Source organism: Cibotium barometz, chromosome 5 (genome assembly GCF_041138505.1).
Source record: "Cibotium barometz isolate CiBa-2024 chromosome 5, ASM4113850v1, whole genome shotgun sequence".
NCBI lineage: Eukaryota > Viridiplantae > Streptophyta > Polypodiopsida > Cyatheales > Cibotiaceae > Cibotium > Cibotium barometz.
This window is the reverse complement of record NC_141050.1, coordinates 56,682,848-56,703,029: the sequence shown is the minus strand read 5'-3', so window position 1 is coordinate 56,703,029 and position 20,182 is coordinate 56,682,848. Positions and strand designations below refer to the sequence as shown.

The 20,182-nt window shown below is 44.6% G+C and overlaps 1 protein-coding gene across 1 annotated transcript; it reads left to right on the top strand.

The window, feature by feature from the left end:
* Window positions 1-854: 854 nt before the first annotated feature.
* Window positions 855-19,669, top strand: LOC147638672 (uncharacterized protein At4g28440-like). The gene is made up of 2 exons (XM_086798622.1): window positions 855-1,248; window positions 19,143-19,669. The coding sequence occupies exons 1-2, from the start codon at window positions 1,014-1,016 to the stop codon at window positions 19,331-19,333; spliced, it is 426 nt and encodes a 141-aa protein (XP_086654748.1). The 5' UTR covers window positions 855-1,013; the 3' UTR covers window positions 19,334-19,669.
* The last annotated feature ends 513 nt before the right edge of the window (window positions 19,670-20,182 follow it).

The following is a 20,182-nucleotide window of genomic DNA, read 5'->3' as shown; positions in this document are numbered from 1 at the left end:
AAAGCTGAGCAAGTAGTGTATATGTAGCACACCTCTCTCTCTTGCTCATTAGAATGATGTATGTGCTTTCATGATTCATGCAATGCTTTGAGGTTGATTTGTATTTGTTCTTTCGTGAGAATGTAGGTAAAGGAAAGAAGATGGATTCCATGCTAGCTATATATGTAGACCTTGGACTATGCTTAGTCCAATTTGTATGTACACCTCCTCTATGTTCCATGAAGATAGGAGTGCACAAGGCCACATTAGTACTCTTACAAATTGGGAAAGGAAACACTGCCCTTGTTGAACATATTTAGAGGAGGAGAAACAAACATATGAGAGGCATCTTAAGGGTGAGAACAATGTTGATGGATTTAAGGTCTTGTGCCAAAACACTACATGAAGTGTTGATCTATGCATCATTGATTACTTATTATTTACGAGCTATAACATGGGTAATCAAGGAGAGGTTCCATCATGGAATGTTTTAAGTGGTGACCATGACACATGCTCTTTTTGACAGAGGAAGTATTGTTATGTTTTATTTATCTACCTACGAGCTATAACATGGGTAATCAAGGAGAGGTTCCATCATGGAATGTTTTGAGTGACGACCATGACATGTATTGTTATGTATGATTATGGGTGGACGTTAGTTATGTGTGTTCGCCACCCACAACGGCCTTGGTAGAACGCATTGCCAGTGATGCTTCTTCCATAACTAAATGGATGTACTTCTTCCATAACTTATATGATTATGTGTCAAGGCATGCATCTTACACCTATTTCGCTATGGCCCCATATATATTCATATCGTGTGTTAAGAGGCGCACATATCACACAAATGTGCATGGTTGGAAATTTGTTTGGTCATCTACCTAAGACCTTGCAGTAACAGTTAATCGTGTTGTTGGTTCTCTACCCGGAACCTCCTTGCACGTCGGGCCGCATAGCTGTGAGACAGAGACAGAAGAAAGGGAGAGAGTTTTCTACACAATTTGCCTCGTTCAGATCTGAGTGCAAACCTCGCCATGGCATCATCGCCGAAAGCAGCTCCGAGCACCCTGAGGAAGCCCACTTTCACCACGATAGATCAGTTGCGCCCGGGCACATCCGGCCACTCCCTCACTGTCAAGGTCGTCAGCTCCAAGCTGGTCCTACAGAAGGCTCGCTCGGATGGCACCCAGATTCGTCATGTCCGAATCTCCGAGTGCATCGTCGGGGATGACACGGGAGTCATCGTCTTCACCGCCAGAAACGACCAAGGTGAGTGGAAACTTGCCCTAATTAGCACCAAAAATGGCCATTGCATGTCTGTATCTGCTCTATTTGACATCATTGGTAGTAGATATGCTTATTTACGTGTCACCGACCTTGAATCTCAATTTTTATGGAATTGGTTGGAAATGTTGTAACACATTCTCCCGAAAAATCTAGGACCTAGGAGACTTTCAGCAGATGGTCTCGGTGTAGTGACGAAAATGGTAACTGTAGGTTCTGACCCGAGTATGTGGCCTTGCTTATTACAGGCATCACTAATTCCTTGATGCTTGGGAGCATTACTTGGATTAGAGCTAAAAAGAGATCTTAAGGTCAATAGGGCCAATGAATGACTAATGAGCTTCGATATGTTAGGGTTTAAACACAAGGGAAGCTATATCATCCCGTACTAATGGTTTACTCTGGATGACATCCTGATATGTAGTCTTTCTTTCTTTCCTCGCAAGGTCAGATCCTCACAAAGGGCGACCAAGGAGTTGATCACCAAACTTCTTATTTATGGGTCTTGAGAGTGTGCCTGGAAGCATTGCCTGCTTCATGGTGCCAAAGATCTATGCTATTTGTGAAGGCAATTGTTAGGACCACACACTTGGAGACCCTTCTTGAGTAAAGATAACTTGCTTTGATATCGGTGATGATGACCGCGATAGAGTGTGGCTAGCAACTCTCCTCCGAGCCTCCAAGAACCATCCCCGAGCTTGAGGTCTGAATTGCCCTCAAGTCATCCTCATGCCTTATAGCCATGAACCGTTGTCCCGTACTATAAATTCACATTACCAGCTGAGCTACTCCTGGCCTTGAGGCTCCATGCTCGTCGCAGACATCACCCCACACGTATCCCTCGTATGGATTCCTCTCTTTGATAGCTGAGCGCTAGGTTCGCTTATATAGACCAACCCTAGCTATTATTAGTTCTCAACTTGGTGTTTAACTTAAATTTTGCCCCTAGCTTGCTTTTACTTGACCCTAAGCCATCTAGATCTTGTCCTTGCTTGCCCTACTTGCTCTTCCAGAGTTATATGAAACCCTATATCTAGCTAGTCCCTAACCCTATTTTTTTTAAAGCCTTAACCCTTAGCCTAGCTGTTCTAGGTCAGCCCATCCCTTAACCATGGGTTATCCTAACACCATATTAACACTGGTTGCAAGTCAAGTTAGGATGTAACATCCCCCCCCACCTTCCCCCCCCTTCCTTTAATTAGATTTATGTTCTCATGAATCCAAGTAGGAAATAACCAACAACAATTGGCAAGCTTAACCCCGAATTTGGATCAAACACCATAGCATCCACATAAGTTTCCGAGCTCTTACATTGGCTAGCTTATGGAACTAAATACAATCACGAGTGAATCTCTACCTTATTATCCCTTGTAGTTGCCTTGAAGGCAAAGTTAGAAGTTTATCGAGCAATTGTTTAGACTGTATGGGTTACCGCAAGACATAGTCAGTGATAGGGACTCTTTACAAGTGACTTTTGGAGACTTGTTTTTGAGAAGTTGGAAACTTTGAATTTGAGTTCCTCCGATTATTCTCAATTTGATGGCCAGACTGAAAGAGTTAATCAAATTTTGGAGGACATGCTTCGAGCATATGTCTCCAAAAGACAGAGTTCATGGGAGGATTATCCTCCTATGTTAGAATTTGCATATAACAGTACTAAGCATACGAGTACAGGTTTTAGTCCTTTCATGCTTATGTATGGTTTTCAACCTAGATCACCTGTTATAGTGGGATTTTCAGGACTTTAGCATGATGTAGCACGTATTTTTTTGCAAGATATGCAAGAAATGTTACAAGTTACGAAAGAATCTATTAGAAGTGCTCAAGATAGAGACAAATTTTATTCTAATAGACATCGTTCACCCAGACAGTTCTCTGAAGGAACGATGGTGTATTTGCGAGTTCCGAAAGATTCTGAGACTTTATGGACAGGTGGATCTCCGAAATTATCCCCTAGATACTGTGGACCATTTCGTATTACACGACGGATTGGTTCAGTCGTATATGAATTGGATTTGCCTTCTCATGTGAAAGTTCATCCTGTATTTCATGTCCTTAGACTTAAGGAAGTACTGGGTGGAACAGACCAGTTAGTTACTCCTCAAGAAATCATAGATGTCGAGGACATGACATTTGTTCCACACGAACTTGAAAAGATTCTTGGATTTCGTGAAAGAACATTGCGTAATACGCTTATCATGGAATACAAGATCAAGTGGAAGGATCGTGTTGAGGAGGAGGCTACATGGGAGACATTGACTACTCTTCAGAGTGATTACCCTGGCTTCTAGTGAGCTCACGAGTGAGCTCTTAGAGAAAGGGGAGTATGTCATGTGCACCACAGTGTGTATCTTGTCACGAGGTAGAGGTTGGTCGGTACATCCATCTAGTTAGCTCAGCTCGTGGCTCGGTGGGGACAACCAAGACTTGTGGGCTTGCCCACGGCTGTCAAGGTTGGGAGGTGAGTTAGGCTTGCACCCCCTTCACGTTTGTTTGGTTTGTTTGCAGGTTTCGAGTCTTGTACTAGGAGCGTTCTACGAGGTGATCCTATGGGGATTTGACAGAGGCACCAGGAACAATCAGCCCCTCTCAAACCTGAGAGAGAAAGAGGCTGGACAGCTGCAAAACAGTCCAAGATCCACCGGGAACCTCGTACCGGAAGGGCAGGGACTTGTGGAGGAAGAAGACAATGTAGGGCCACTTGTCTGGGAGCAGGGACTTGTGGAGGAAGAAGACAATGTAGGGCCACTTGTCTGGCAGCGCAAAGAACTCACCAAAAAACAGATGCCGGTGCAGAAAACACAGCCACAACTCCACCTGTTGCCTCTGTAGAAGAAAATGCAGCCAAGTAAACTGGCCGGCTTGTCTCTGTAGGAGAAAACGCAGCCACCAAAACTGGCCGGTAGCAAACAGCAGGCTGGCTGGACCTGAAAATGCAGCGCAGTTGGGAAACGCAACCACTTGTTGTCACGGATCTGCAGTCGGGAGAGAGATGAAGAAAAACGCACAGCAAAGGAGGGAAAGGTGGGCAGATTTGCAGAGTTTGGAGCAGCCTGGACCTAAGTGTTGATACCATGAAGGAGATAGCACAGGCGGAAGCATAAACAGTAAACATATGAGAGAGTGCAAAGGAGATTGAGAGAGTTGGACAAGATCACCTTTTATAACAGCAGTAAAGCTTTACAATGGCGATAGCCAGCAATTGAGTGTTGAACAATGTGCAAGGGAAGTGGATGAATGAGTGAATAATGGGGAACTCCTTATATAGTGCAATAGAGACCTGGCCGACTGCCTCTAGGGCTGGCCGACTGGCCCTGGACAAATAAATAGGAGTAAAATCCAGTAAAATACCAGATAAATGGTAAAGCCCCAAAACACAGAGATGCACAAATTCTAACACAAACATTATAAGCGAACATAAACAATAATCCTATAAATTAAGTTACAGGTGCACTTACCAATTGCAGAACCCACAAGACCCAACGCTTTCGTCCCAAACTTGTATGCACACGTGCATCCACAGGGGTGCCCTGGTGACGGGTGCCCCTGGCGCCATGGACTATCACATACAAAATACGAGGCATTGTCCAGGCAACAAAACCAAGGTCACACAAATAAAAATACAGTTCAAGCAAGCATCAATGATGCATATGCTCATGTAAAGCGTCGAATCCCCATAGGATCTCCTCGTAGAACGCTCCTGGTACAAGACTCGAAACCTGCAAACAAACGAACAAACGTGAAGGGGGTGCAAGCGTGACTCACCTCCCAACCTTGACAGCCGTGGGCAAGCCCACAAATCTTGGCTGTTCCCACCGAGCCACGAGCTGAGCTAACTAGATGGACGTACCGACCAATCTCTACCTCGTGACGTCCCATACCGCCATGAAGCTACCCTCGCGGGCCTCGAGACTGCTGCCAGCCTCAGCTGCATGAAGCAGGTGCACATCTACACTAGATCCAGGCTCCTGACCATAGAGCTCTCACAAAGTCACGCGAGACTCTATATGACTAATGACTAACCTTGGCCACCCTTTTATAGGCTCTTGGCCGGTCGGGCGTCCACACTAGGGTGCTCGCCCGTCCATACTTGGGTGCCCGCTTGTTAGTCTATCCCTAACTCAGCTCGCCAATCAGCCTGCCTAGCTCCAAGCTTCCCCAAACCTGGAAGCTCGTCTTGTGTGCGTGTAGCACACGGTAGATACACACTGTGCACATGACATACTCTCCTTCCTCTAAGAGCTTACTCTCTTGAGCTCACTAAAAAGCCAGGGTAATCTCTCTGAAGAGTAGTCAATGTCTCCCATGTAGCGTCCTCCTCAACACGATCCTTCCACTGGATCTTGTATTCCGTGATAAGCGTATTACGCAATCTTCTTTCACGAAATCCAAGAATCTTTTCAGGTTCGTGTGGAACAAATGTCATGTCCTCGACATCTATGATTTCTTGAGGAGTAACTAACTAGTTTGTTCCACCCAGTACTTTCTTAAGTCTACTGACATGAAATACAGGATGAACTTTCACATGAGAAGGCAAATCCAATTCATATGCAACTGAACCAATCCGTCGTGTAATACGAAATGGTCCACAGTATCTAGGGGATAATTTCGGAGATCGACCTGTCCGTAAAGTCTCGGAATCTTTCGGAACTCGCAAATACACCATCGTTTCTTCAGAGAACTCTCTGGGTGAACGATGTCTATTAGAATAAAATCTATCTCGATCTTCAGCACTTCTAATAGATTTCTTTGCAACTTGTAACATTTCTTGCATATCTTGCAAAAAATTACGTGCTGCATCATGCTGAGGTCTTGAGAATCCACTGTAACAGGTGATCTAGGTTGAAAACCATACATAAGCATGAAAGGACTAAAACCTGTACTCGTATGCTTAGTACTGTTATATGCAAATTCTAACATAGGAAGATAATCCTCCCATGAACTCTGCCTTTTGGATACATATGCTCGAAGCATATCCTCCAAAATCTGATTCACTCATTCAGTCTGGCCATCAGATTGAGGATGATCTGAGGAACTCAAATTCAAAGTTGTTTCCAACTTCTCAAAAACAAGTTTCCAAAAATCACTCGTAAAGTCCCTATCACTGATTATGTCCTACGGTAACCCGTACAATCTAAACAATTGCTCGATAAACTGCCTTGCTAGCTGCGTAGCTGTAATGGTCTTCCGGGTTGGTAAAAATCTAGCCATTTTTGTCAAGCGATCTACCACAATCCAAATAGAATCGTGGCCTTGATGTGTTCTTGGCAATCCGGTAATAAAATCCATGGAAATACTTTCCCATTTATTACCTGGGATTTGCAAAGGATGCAACAACCCAGCCTGTCTAAAGCGTTTAGCTTTATTTGCTTGACAAATTTGACACTTGAGAACATAATCTTCTACATACCCTTTCATCTTTGGCCAATAAAAAGTGTGTTTCATTAACGATAGTGTCCCGTGTACCCCAGGGTGTCCAGCAGAAGGGGCGTCATGACACTCCTTAAGAATCTTGGACCTAATGTCCGGGATCTGTGGTACTAAACCATTCCGAATCATCCACTGGCCTTCTGCAACCTGAATGGTAGGCTGCTCAGTCATCGAGTCTTGGTCAATCAATGAGCTCCCGTCCTGAATCTTCTGCCAAAATGGACCAAAATAACTATCAGTCTTGCAAAGCCCTCTCAATGACTGAAATAAGTCAATAGAAATCTTGGTGAACGACAAAGTATTCACCTCTCTAATTCGACTAAGCGCATCTGCAACACTATTCATGGACCCTTTTCTATAACGGATCTCAAAATCAAAATCTTGCATTAATTCAGCCCATCGAGATTTCCTTCCTCTCAAATCATCCGCATCACACACATGCTTGATTGACTGATGATCAGTCAATACCACAAACTTGGAGCCATATAAATAATGTCTCCAAACCTTGAGAGCGTGAATCACAACATAAAGCTCCTTCTCAAGGGTTGGCCAACTAGTTTGAGTATCGTCTAGCTTTTTACTTTCAAAAGCAACAGGTCTACCATCTTGAAATAGAGCAGCCCCGATGGCATAGTCACTGGCATCAGTTTCAAGAACATAAGGCCGACTAGGATCGGGTAATGCTAAGATAGGTGCTTCCTTGACTTTATCTTTTAAAAGTCTGAAGGCCATATCCAGGTCGTTATTCTAAGTGATAGGCTGATTTGACTTACGTCCACGACCTTTCAACAAGTCGGTCATCGGTAGTGTGAGCTGAGAGTACTCTCGCACAGATTTCCGAAGAAAAACAACAAAACAGAGAAAAGAACGAAGTTGTTTCACTGTCCGCAGTATAGGCCAGGCCAGAACCTTCTGAACTCGATCATAGTCAATGCTCAATCCATCTCTATGATCTTGTGTCCCAAGTAAATGATGTCTATCATGAAAAACTCTCATTTACTTAATTTAGCATATAGTCGATTCTGTCTTAAAATAGTTAAGACAATCGTGAGGTGTCTAACGTGATCCTCAAGAGTACGACTATATATCAAAATATCTCCCAAGAACACAACCACAAATTCTTCCAAATGTACGAAAAAGATCGTTCATTATTTGCTGGAAAGTGGCTGGAGCATTGGTTAACCCAAAAGGTAATACGGGAAACTCGTAGTGGCCATACCTAGTCCGAAAGGCGGTTCTTTTTACATGCCTTTCATGAATACGTATCTGGTGATAGCCAGTACATAAATCTATCTTCGTGAAATATTTCGCTCCTGACGGGTCAATCAGGTCATCTGATCTAGGGAGAAAATAACGGTTCTTAATTGTCAGCTTGTTCAATCTCTTGTAATCTATACACATTCTCCAGGTGTTGTTCTTCTTTCTCCTAAGCAACACAGGTGCACCCCAAGGTGATTTACTTGGACAGATCTGGCCCATCCTCAAATAATCTTCGAGTTGTTTAGCCAACTCATCTTACTTAGCTTGGCTCATCCTGTATGGTGGAATACTAACAGGGTGAGCACCAGGGATTAGGTCAATACGATGATCTATTGCCCTTTCAGGTGGTAAGCTTGATGGCAGTTCCTTAGGAAATACATCTTGAAACGAATCAAGTATCTTTTGTAATTCTTTGCTTTCAAATACACTTAATTCATTGACATCCATAGAAGGTATGAGAAATGAAGAAAGTGGAATCAATGCACAATGGAAAGCAGTATACAAAGAAGAATCCATTATATTGCCAAAATCAACTGTATTTACAAGAGGTCCCTGAGAGGGATGTATATAATCACCTAAGATACTATACTGGGTGTTCCTATGTTCAAATGACTAGACCAATCTATCTGGACTTGAAGAGTCTTAAACCACTCAATCCCTAATAACAAGTCTACATGTTCTAGGTGCATAATATAGCATTCCAGAGTATCTTTGTAGTGCTGAATCCGGATCGGTAGCGTCTCCACCTTTCGATCTCATACTTGCCGACCCGTAGGTAGGCGTACCTCATAGGTATGATCGCTGGGTGTTGTGTCAAGACCCAATTTCTGCACAAGTTTGTAATTAACAAAGTTGTGTGAGTTGCAGGGTCTAGAAGAATGTGGATTCTATGGCCATTCACTTCGCCATAAACTCGGAGAAGATCATGCAAGCAAAAAACTTTAGAGTTGAACAGACAATCAGAACATGTACCAGGGCGAGAAAGTACAATAACTTACGTACCTGTCAAAGACAATTGGTTAGCTGCCTTTGGCTTGGGTCCTGCGTTGGTCTTTGCACCCTTTTGCTTCGGGCACTCGTTACGCATGTGTCCTTTTTCTTTGCAGATGAAGCAACGTCTCTCCTTCTTGAGCTTCAAAGCCTTAAGGAGACGTTTCTTCTTCGCTAGTGTCGAAGTTGAATTCTTCGAAGGTTGGTCCGAAGACTTTTCTTTAGTCGTGCTCGCCATTGGTGCGGAGAACTTCCTTTTGTGCTTGTTTCCTTGCTCGGTAACGGGTTTAGACTTGGAAGAGACCATTGTATCATCATAGATACGAGCAGAATGAATGGCCTCGTCCAAAGTTTTGCATTTGTTGTTTTTAACTTGTAAACGGTATGAGTTGGGTAAACCGGCTACGAAGAAACCCAAGAGAGTTGTGGGATCCATCTTCGTAGCTTTCATCTGCAAGTCCCTAAATTTCTGGAGATAGACCTCATAAGTGAGGTTCTGCGAGGTCATGGTCAAAGTAGTAAACCGGGCAACATCATAATCATCCTCTTTCTTGAGGAATTCTTTCTTGAAGACGTCTTCGAACTGTGCCCAAGTTGTTGGTTTAGGGTTGAGTTCCTTCCACCAAAGCAAAGCTTTGCCTGAGAGGAAACCTGCTGCTAATTGAATCTTTTTCCCATCGTCATATGGATGGAACTGAAAATGGACTTGCCACTTATGTAGCCAAGTGTCCACTATCTCCTTGGTCCGCTACTTTTGCTCGCCCCCGAACTGTTCCGGAGTAATATTGGGGCCTAAAGCAAATGCCAAGGTATCCATACCCGAAAGAGTAGATAAGGTAGTGGTCAACAAAGAGATGGAGTTCTGTAAAGCCTGCATCTACGCGGCGATTTGTGCTTGACGTTCCGAGGAAGAAGCTTTGAGAGTAACTTTAAATTCTTGGAAATCTGATTTTGACGCATAATCGTCGAAAAGATCGGCATCGGTGTCTTCCGTACCGGCAAGTCTTCACGTTCGATAAGGGGCTCCAACTTGGATTCTTGGGTCGATATCTTGAAGAGGGCAAGGTGAGAGAAAAAATATTTATCTTGCACAAGGAGAGTGCTAGAGGACTTGAGAGCTTGAGAGCTTGAGGACTTGAGAGATGTGTGACTAGAAGCCCGCTTAAGGGGAATTTATAGGCTTCTCCAAAAGCTCACTTAGCTTTTGCTTTTGTGTTTTTTTTTTTGACAAAAAAAATAAAATTATATATATATATATATATTCTGTTTTCTTTAAAAAAGAAAAAAAAAACACTTATAAAGCAATAAGTGGGTTTTTTAAACCCTTTCTAAGGTTTAGCAAAAAAAACAAAAAGTAAGGTATCGTAGGTTTTTTTTTTTTGGTTAAAAAAAACGAAAGCTAAAAATACCAAACTCCACGCGGCAACATGCTTTTCGCTATTTCCTGCGCCACCTTGTGCCTGCTTGCTAGCGCCGATTGCAGCGATGCTTTACATGTCTGCACACGACTGGTATTTGATGCCCGACACTGCAGAGCTCGTCACTTGCCACGCAACGGGTCCGACTGCTATCTGCGTAAGCCGCCTGCGTGTACCAGCGTGCCTGCAAATATTCTACGCACCAGCGCCGACCTGTGCATACACTTGGCCGACTGCTGTTGCCTGCGCATACCAGCCCACGTGTGCGAGTACTCTTGCCTTCCTACGTGTACAGCCTACTTGCGTACACGTGTTTGCATGCCTTTTTCGCTTACGTGGACTGTGCAGTAACTCAGGCGACACCTCTCTCTCTCTCTCTCTCTCACAAACATACAGGCGATAGACTTTTCAGTTCCTCTCTCTTGAAACTGTTTACACAGTTGAAAACACATCTAGCCCCCTCTTTGCAAAGCAAACAACCCATACAAGACCAACCCTTCTTCACGGGTTCCCACGATGAAAAAGCAACATACTGAATCTGAAAAAATAGCAGTATGCACAGAAAAAACAGCAAGCTTCTCGAACTCATACCTTTTCTTTGATCTCTTTTCTCTACCTACCGACTTGCTCGTTCACGAGGCTTACTGTCAAATCTCAATAGGATCTCCTCGTAGAACGCTCCTAGTACAAGACTCGAAACTTGCAAAAACAAACGAACAAACGTGAAGGGGGTGCAGGCTTGACTCACCTCCCAACCTTGACAGTCGTGGGCAAGCCCACAAATCTTGGCTGTCCCCACCGAGCCACGAGCTGAGCTAACTAGATGGACGTACCGACCAATCTCTACCTCGTGACATCCCATACCGCTACGAAGCTAACCTCGCGGTCCTCGAGACTGCTGTCGGCCTTGGCTGCATGAAGCAGGTGCACGTTTGCACTAGATCCAGGCTCCTGACCATAGAGCTCTCACAAAGTCACGCGAGACTCTATATGACTAATGACTAACCTTGGCCACCCTTTTATAGGCTCTTGGCCGGTCATCAGGCATCCACACTTGGGCGCCCGCCCGTCCATACTTGGGTGCTCGCCTGTTAGTCTATCCCTAACTCAGCTCGCCAATCAGCCTGCCTAGCTCCAAGCTTCCCCAAACCTGGAAGCTAGTCTTGTGTGCGTGTAGCACACGGTAGATACACACTGTGCACATGACATAAAGCCACCCTGCCATGGATGCTATGTACATGGCCAGAACGTACAAATCCCAAAGGTCCTGCCCTGAAAGTCCAAAGGTGTCAAATCCCCACGGATCTCCTCGTGATCGTTCTTGGTACGAGACTCCAATCCTCCAAACAAACGAATAAACAACAAGGGGGTGCAGGCCTGACTCACCTCCCAACCATGACAGCTGTGGGCAAGCCCACAATCTTGGCTGTCCCCACCGAGCCACGAGCTGAGCTAACTAGGTTGACGTACCTACCAATCTCCTCCTCGCGACGTCCCATACCGCCACGAAGCTACCCTCGCGGGCCTTGAGATTGCTGCCGGCCTTGGTTGCGTAAAGCAGGTGCACGTCTGCACTAGATCCAAGACCATAGAGCTCTCACAAACTCAATAACTAACCTTGGCCACCCTTTTATAGGCTCTTGGCCGGTCATCGGGCGTCCACACTTGGGCGCTCGCCCGTCCATACTTGGGTGCCCGCCCGTTAGTCTATCTCTAACTCAGCTCGTCAATCAGCCTGCCTAGCTCCAAGCTTTTCCAAGCCTCGAAACTAGTCTTGCGTGCGTGTAGCTCACGGTAGATACACACTGTGCACATGACATACTCCCCTTCCTCTAAGAGCTCACTCCTGAGCTCACTAAAAAGCCAGGGTAATCTCTCTGAAGAGTAGTCAATGTCTCCCATGTAGCGTCCTCCTCAACACGATCCTTCCACTTGATCTTGTACTCCGTGATAAGTGTATTACGCAATCTTCTTTCACGAAATCCAAGAATCTTTCCAGGTTTGTGCGGAACAAATGTCATGTCCTCGACATCTATAATTTCTTGAGGAGTAACTAACTGATCTGTTCCACCCAGTACTTCCTTAGGTCTACTGACATGAAATACAGGATGAACTTTCACATGAGAAGGCAAATCCAATTCATATGCAACTGAACCAATCCGTCGTGTAACACGAAATGGTCCACAGTATCTAGGGGATAATTTCGGAGATCGACTTGTCCGTAAAGTCTCGAAATCTTTCGGAACTCGCAAATATACCATCGTTTCTTCAGAGAACTCTCTGGGTGAACGATGTCTATTAGAATAAAATCTATCTCGGTCTTGAGCACTTCTAATAGATTCCTTTGCAACTTGTAACATTTCCTGCATATCTTGCAAAAAATTATGTGCTGCATCATGCTGAAGTCCTGAGAATCCTACTGTAACAGGTGATCTAGGTTGAAAACCATACATAAGTATGAAAGGACTAAATTCTGTACTCGTATGCTTAGTACTGTTATATGCAAATTCTAACATAGGAAGATAATCCTCCCATGAACTCTGTCTTTTGGATACATATGCTCGAAGCATATCCTCCAAAATCTGATTCACTCTTTCAGTCTGGCCGGATGATCTGAGAAACTCAAATTCAAAGTTCTCAAAAACAAGTTTTCAAAAATCACTCGTAAACTTAGAGTCCCTATCACTGACTATGTCCTGCGGTAACCCGTACAGTCTAAACAATTGCTCGATAAACTGCCGTGCTAATTGCGTAGCTGTAATAGGCTTCCAGGTTGGTAAAAATATAGCCATTTTTGTCAAGCGATCTACCACAACCCAAATAGAATCGTGGCCTTGATGTATTCTTGGCAATCCGGTAATAAAATCCATGGAAATACTTTCCCATTTATTACTTGGGATTTGCAAAGGATGCAACAACCCAGCCTGTCTAAAGCGTTTAGCTTTATTTGCCTGACAAATTTGACACTTGAGAACATAATCTTCTACATACCCTTTCATCTTTGGCCAATAAAAAGTGTGTTTCACTAACGATAGTGTCCTGTGTACCCCAGGGTGTCCAGCAGAAGGGGCGTCGTGACACTCCTTAAGAATCTTGGACTTAATGTCCGGGATCTGTGGTACACAAATTTTGTCATTACGGAATAGTAAACCATTCCGAATCATCCAGTGGCCTCCTGTAGCCTGAATGGTAGACTGCTCAGTCATCGAGTCTTGGTCAATCAATGAGCTCCCGTCCTGGATCTTCTGCCAAAATGGACCAAAATAACTATCAGTCCTGCAAAGCCCTCTCAATGACTGAAATAAGTCAGTAGAAATCTCGGTGAACGACAAAGTATTCACCTCTCTAATTCAACTAAGCGCATCTGCAACACTATTCATGGACCCTTTCCGATAACGGATCTCAAAATCAAAATCTTGCATTAACTCCGCCCAACGATGCCATGTGCATCATAGATGCCATGGACATTCTCAGGGCTGGATCCAGAAAAGGCAACCAGATAAAGAGTATGAACCAGGTAGATAGAGCACAGAGCACATAGCACCTTTTACAGTGTAGATTGAAGCAAGGCATGGATCAGGTGGCTGTCGGCTGCAGGACAGAGGATGCTGGCTGCCAGAAGAGCTGTCGGCTGACGTCAGCAGAGTGTGGGCAGTAAGCGCAGCATGAAGAAGGAGTTTGATGATCAATCAATACCACAAACTTGGAGCCATATAAATAATGTCTCCAAACCTTGAGAGCATGAATCACAGCATAAAGCTCCTTCTCAAGGGTTGGCCAACGAGATTGAGTGTCGTCTAGCTTTTTACTTTCAAAAGCAACCGGTCTACCATCTTGAAATAGAGCAGTCCCGATAGCATAGTCACTGGCATGAGTTTCAAGGACATAAGGCCGACTAGGATCAGGTAATGCTAAGATAGATGCTTCCTTGACTTTATCTTTCAAAAGTCTGAAGGCCATATCCAAATCGTTATTCCAAGTGATAGGCTGATTTGACTTACGTCCATGACCTTTCAATAAGTCGGTCACGGTAGTGTGAGCTGAGAGTACTCTCGTACAGATTTTCGAAGAAAAACAACAAAACCGAGAAAAGAACGAAGTTGTTTCACTGTTCGCGGTATAGGCCAGTCCACAACTTTCTGAACTCGGTCATAGTCAATGCTCAATCCATCTCGAGTGATCTTGTGTCCCAAGTAAATGATGTCGGTCATAAAGAACTCACATTTACTTAATTTAGCATATAGTCGATTCTGTCTTAAATAGATAAGACAATCGTGAGGTGTCTGATATGATCCTCAAGAGTACGACTATATATCAAAATATTATACAGGAACACCACCACAAATTTCTCCAAATGTTCACGAAAAAGATCCTTCATCATTTGCTGGAAAGTGGCTGGAGCATTGGTTAACCCAAAAGGTAATACGAGAAACTCGTAATGGCCATACCTAGTCCGAAAGGCGGTTCTTTCGACATGCCTTTCATGAATACGTATCTGGTGATAGCCAGTACGTAAATCTATCCTCGTGAAATATTTCGCTCCTGCTAACCGGTCAATCAGGTCATCTGATCTAGGGAGAGGATAATGGTTCTTAATGGTCAGCTTGTTTAATCTCTTGTAATCTATACACATTCTCCAGGTGTTGTCCTTCTTTCTCCTAAGTAACACAAGTGCACCCCAAGGTGATTTACTTGGACGGATCTGGCCCATCCTTAAATAATCTTCGAGTTGTTTAGCCAACTCATCTTCCTCAGCTTGGCTCATCCTGTAAGGTGGAATACTGACAGGATGGGCACCAGGGATAAGTCAATACGATGATCTACGGCCCGTTCAGGTGGTAAACCTGATGGCAGTTCCTTAGGAAATACATCTTGAAATGAATCAAGTATCTTCTGTAATTCTTTGCTTTGAAACACACTTAATTCATTTACATCCATGGAAGGGATGAGAAAGGAAGAAAGTGGAATCATTACACAATGGAAAGCGGTTCACAAAGAAGAATCCATTATATTTCCAAAATCAACTGTATTTACAAGAGGTCCCTGAGAGGGATGAATACAATCACCTAAAATACTATACTGGGTGTCCTTATGCTGAAAAGAAAAAATATGACTAGACCAATCTATCTGGACTTGAAGAGTCTTAAACCACTCAATCCCTAATAATAAGTCTACATTTTCTAGATACATTACAAAGCATTCCAGAGTATCTTTGTAGTCCCGAATCTGGATTGGAAGCATCTCCACCTTTCGATCCCATACTTGCCTTCCCGCAGGTAGGCGTACCTCATAGGTATGATCGCTCGGTGTCGTATCAAGACTCAATTTCTGTACAAGTTTGTAGTTAACAAAGTTGTGTGAGTTGCTAGGGTCTAGAAGAATGTGAATTTTATGGCCATTCACTTTTCCATAAACTCGGAGAAGATCATGCAAGCCAAATACTTTAGAATTGAACAGACAATCAGAACAAGTACTAGGGCGAGAAAGTACAGTAATTGACGTACCTGTCAAAGACAACTGGTTAGCTGCCTTTGGCTTGGGTCCTGCGTTTGTCTTGGCACCCTTTTGCTTTGCGCACTCGTTACGCATGTGTCTTTTTTCTTTGCAGATAAAACAACGTCCTTCCTTCTTGAGCTTTAAAGCCCTAAGGAGTCGTTTCTTTGCTGGTGTCGAACTGGAATTCTTCGAAGGTTTATCGGAAGACTTTCCTTCTGTTGTGTTAGCCATAGGTGTGGAGAACTTTCGTTTATGCTTGTTCCCCTGCTCGGTAACGGGTTTCGACTTGGAAGAGACCATTGTATCATCATAGATACGAGTTGAATGAATGGCCTTGTCCAATGTTTTGCAATTGTTATTTTTAACCTGTAAACGGTATGAGTTTGGTAAACCAGCTACGAAAAACTCCAAAAGAGTGGTGGGATCCATCTTTGTAGCTTTCATCTGCAAGTCCCTAAACTTCTGGAGGTAGACCTCATAAGTGAGGTGCTGCGAGGTCATGGTCAAAGCTGAAAACCGAGCAACAACATCATAATCATTCTCTTTCTTGAGGAATTCTTTCTTGAAGATGTCTTCGAATTGTGCCCAAGTCATTGGCTTAGGGTTGAGTTCCTTCCACCAAAGCAAAGCTTTGCCGGACAGGAAACCTGCTGCTAACTGGATCTTTTTCCCATCATCATATGGATGAAACTGAAAGTGAACTTGCTACTTATGTAGCCACGTGTCCACGATCTCCTTGGTGCGCTGCCTTTGCTCGCCCCCGAACGGTTCCGGAGTAATGTTGGGGCCCAAAGCAGAAGCCAAGGTATCCATACCCGATAGAGTAGAGAGGGTAGTGGTCAAAAGAGCGATGGAGTTTTGCAAAGCTTGCATCTAGGCTGCGATTTGTGCCTGACGTTCCGACGAAGAAGCTTCGAGAGCTACTTTGAACTCTTGGAAATCTGATTTTGATACATAATTGTCAAAAAGATCGGCATCGGTATCTTCCGTAGCCGGCAAGCCTTCGCGTTCAACAAGGGGCTCCAACTTTGATTCTTGGGTCGACATCGTGAAGAGGATAAGTGGAGAGAAAATTCGATCTTTGCGCAATAAAAGTGCAAGGGAACTTGAGAGCTTGAGAGCTTGAAAACTTGAGAGATGTGTGGCAAGAAGCCCACTTAAGGGGTTTATATAGCTAGTCCCAAAAGCTTCTTGAGCTTTTGCTTTTGTGTTTTATATATATATATATATATATATATATATATGGATATATACATTCTGTTTTCTTAAAAAAAAAAAAACACCTTGAAACCTTGGAGGGGGGTTTTTAAACTTTTTTTTAAAAAATTTAAACTAAAAAAAAACGAAAGCAGCCCAAAACGGCGAGTGCTTTCCTGGTTTTTTTTTTCTCACCCCTCCTGGATTAACGCCGCCGGCGTGCTGCTATCGTTAAGTGTTGCCGGCGCCTGTGTGCGCACAGGTGATCTACGCCACCCTTGCGTAGGCCTGGCCACAAGGCAGCATGGGCCTGGGCGCCTGCCTCGCCTGGCTTGGGCGCCTGCCTGGTCTGGCCTGGCCTGGCCTGGGCACCTGCGCTAGGCTGCGTAGGCCTGGCTACGTAGGCCTAGGCGTCTGGCCGCCTGGCTACGCAGGCGTGTGCACCCGCCAGCAGGGCCGCCTACATAGGCTTGGCCGGCTGCAAGCCTAGCCGCCTGCATAGGCACGGCTGTCCAACGCCTGCCCAACGTGCAACACGTCTCGACCAGCAGCCCTTCACGACCAGCGCTACAGCGTTCGCCTCACACGCTCTCTCTCTCTCTCTCTCTCTCTCTCTCGTTCAACCAAAAAGCATCGTGCTTTTCGTTTCTGTTTTCTCTCTACGTTCATGCGACTGCACAAACGAATCTACCTCTTCTTTGCAAAGCAAATAACCCTTCATAGACCACCGTCTCCATCAACATGGGTTTCTTTGATGAAAAAAAAACACATACTGAATCTGAAAACAGCAGTATGCACAAAAAAAACAGCAAGCTTTTTTAACACATACCTTTCTTCGACCTCATCTTCTCTACCTACCGACTTGCTCGTTCACGAGGTATGCTCTGATACCATTGTCAAATCCCCACGGATCTCCTCGTGATCGTTCCTGGTACGAGACTCCAATCCTGCAAACAAACGAATAAACAACAAGGGGGTGCAGGCCTGACTCCCTCCCAACCATGTCAGCCGTGGGCAAGCCCACAATCTTGGATGTCCCCACCGAGCCATGAGCTGAGCTAACTAGGTTGACGTACCGACCAATCTCCTCCTCGCGACGTCCCATACCGCCACGAAGCTACCCTTGCGGGCCTCGAGATTGCTGCCGGCCTCGGCTGCGTAAAGCAGGTGCACGTCTGCACTAGATCCAGGCTCCAAGACCATAGAGCTCTCACAAACTCGCGAGACTCTCTATATCCCAATAACTAACCTTGGCCACCCTTTTATAGGCTCTTGGCCGGTCATCGGGTGTCCACACTTGGGCGCCCGCCGTCCATACTTGGGTGCCCGCCCGTCCATACTTGGGTTCCCGCCCATTAGTCTATCCCTAACTCAGCTCGTCAATCAGCCTGCCTAGCTCCAAGCTTCCCCAAGCCTCGAAACTAGTCTTGCGTGCGTGTAGCGCACGGTAGATACACACTGTGCACATGACAAAAGGCAATCTCTATGGGCCACTTGCTGGAGATCCTCCGTAATCCCACCATGTTCTAGATATCCATCATGGGCCCGCCTAGAGTCGCACATGCATGCAGGATTAATCAAGATAATCATGTCCCACATGGTCCGAGAAATTAGGGGTTTGTGACAGGTGTAAAAAGTGGAGATGCCACATTTTTGCATGTTGACTGCATGCTAGCAGGTTAGTTGGCTGCAGGCAGCTGCAGCCTGCCGTCCACACTGATTGCCGCAGCCCATGTTGTCTATTAGTTGTTCAGCCCTTTGTCCCTTCTGCTCTACTCACAATCTGTGTAGAAACTGATCTCCTGCCCAGCAAGCTAGTTTGAACTGGCTGGAACTGATTTTTTGAAGGGAGACATGTCTCACTTTCTGTTTTAGTTTCATAGTGGAGGCCAGAACCTATTGGTGGCAGATTTCATGTGGATGTGTAGCAATGGCTTAGCCTTCTGTTGAGCATGGCCAGTTCTTGCATTCTACTTTCTCACTGATTTTTCTCTGCATGGGCATGTGCGGGTCCATACTAGTGTGGTAGAGTTGTCGAAACAGAGGATTGTTTTAGCTGAGAGGCTAATGGTTCTTGTTGTTTGTCAGTGGATACGATGAAGGAGGGAGTCACTGTAATACTGCGTAATGCGAAAATCGACATGTTCAAAGGATCAATGCGGCTGGCTGTGGACAAGTGGGGACGCATTGAAATGACCGACCCAGCCAGCTTCACTGTTAAGGAGGAAAACAACCTCTCTTTAGTGGAATATGAGCTCGTGCATGTTGAGGGACAGTAGAGGCTGCCAGTATTAAGATCAGTTGCTGGCTTGTTGTGAAGGAAAACGTGTGTAATGGGTTTTGAGGACAGTTGGGATAAGTGGAAGACAAGATTATACTTTTACCTGGGCTTACCTGCATTTAATGAAGAATCTCAGCAGCTTCAGGTGAACAGTTATTGAATGCAGAGTTGAGCCTCCTACCTCGGTTGAAGCATTCCGAATAATACATGATACCCTATTCTGGTTGGAAGGTTCTTGAAAATTCAAAAGAATCTCCACACTAGATCTTTTTATATGTTATCGAAATCTGTTATTTTGGTTATAAATTGAGAGTGCTAGAAGCATTTCCATTTAGTTTGGACATGTTTTGGGTATGATGCCAATTGATTACATCATCATTGTTGTCAAGCTCTTGCCTTGTTGAACTTAAGCAGCTACCATTGTCTATACTTGTGGTTGAATTTAAAAGAAATGACGAAAAATATTTGGATGTATAGGGCTAAACTACATAGGTTTCCTCTCTCTCTCTCTCTCTCTCTCTCTCTCTCCTCTCTCTCTCGTAGGTCGTGATGCCCTCATGTCTTATGCATAGTAAATCCTTCATTTTGCATCACATCATTTTGGCACAATATGTAGCCCGTCTGCCCTTCTTCCCCACTCTTGTATCACATTATTTTGGCACCATTTTGCAACCCCTCGTCCCTTCTCTCCCACACATATGCATCATTTTAGCTTGTTTCTTACATACACAGGGTAAGGAGACTTGGGGACAAAACATATGCTAGACAACGGCTCCTATGGCTAGCCTTGACTTCATCCATGTACTTGGCATCGTAGGGGGTAGAAAGTTGGTGGTATGCCAAAGTA

What these genes read in the sequence shown, in the direction of transcription:
- LOC147638672 (XM_086798622.1), top strand. Translation starts at nt 1,014, where the DNA reads ATGGCATCATCGCCGAAAGCAGCTCCGAGCACCCTGAGGAAGCCCACT. An exon ending in CACCGCCAGAAACGACCAAG is followed by an intron (nt 1,249 to 19,142) that starts GTGAGTGGAAAC and finishes GTTGTTTGTCAG; the next exon opens with TGGATACGATGAAGGAGGGA.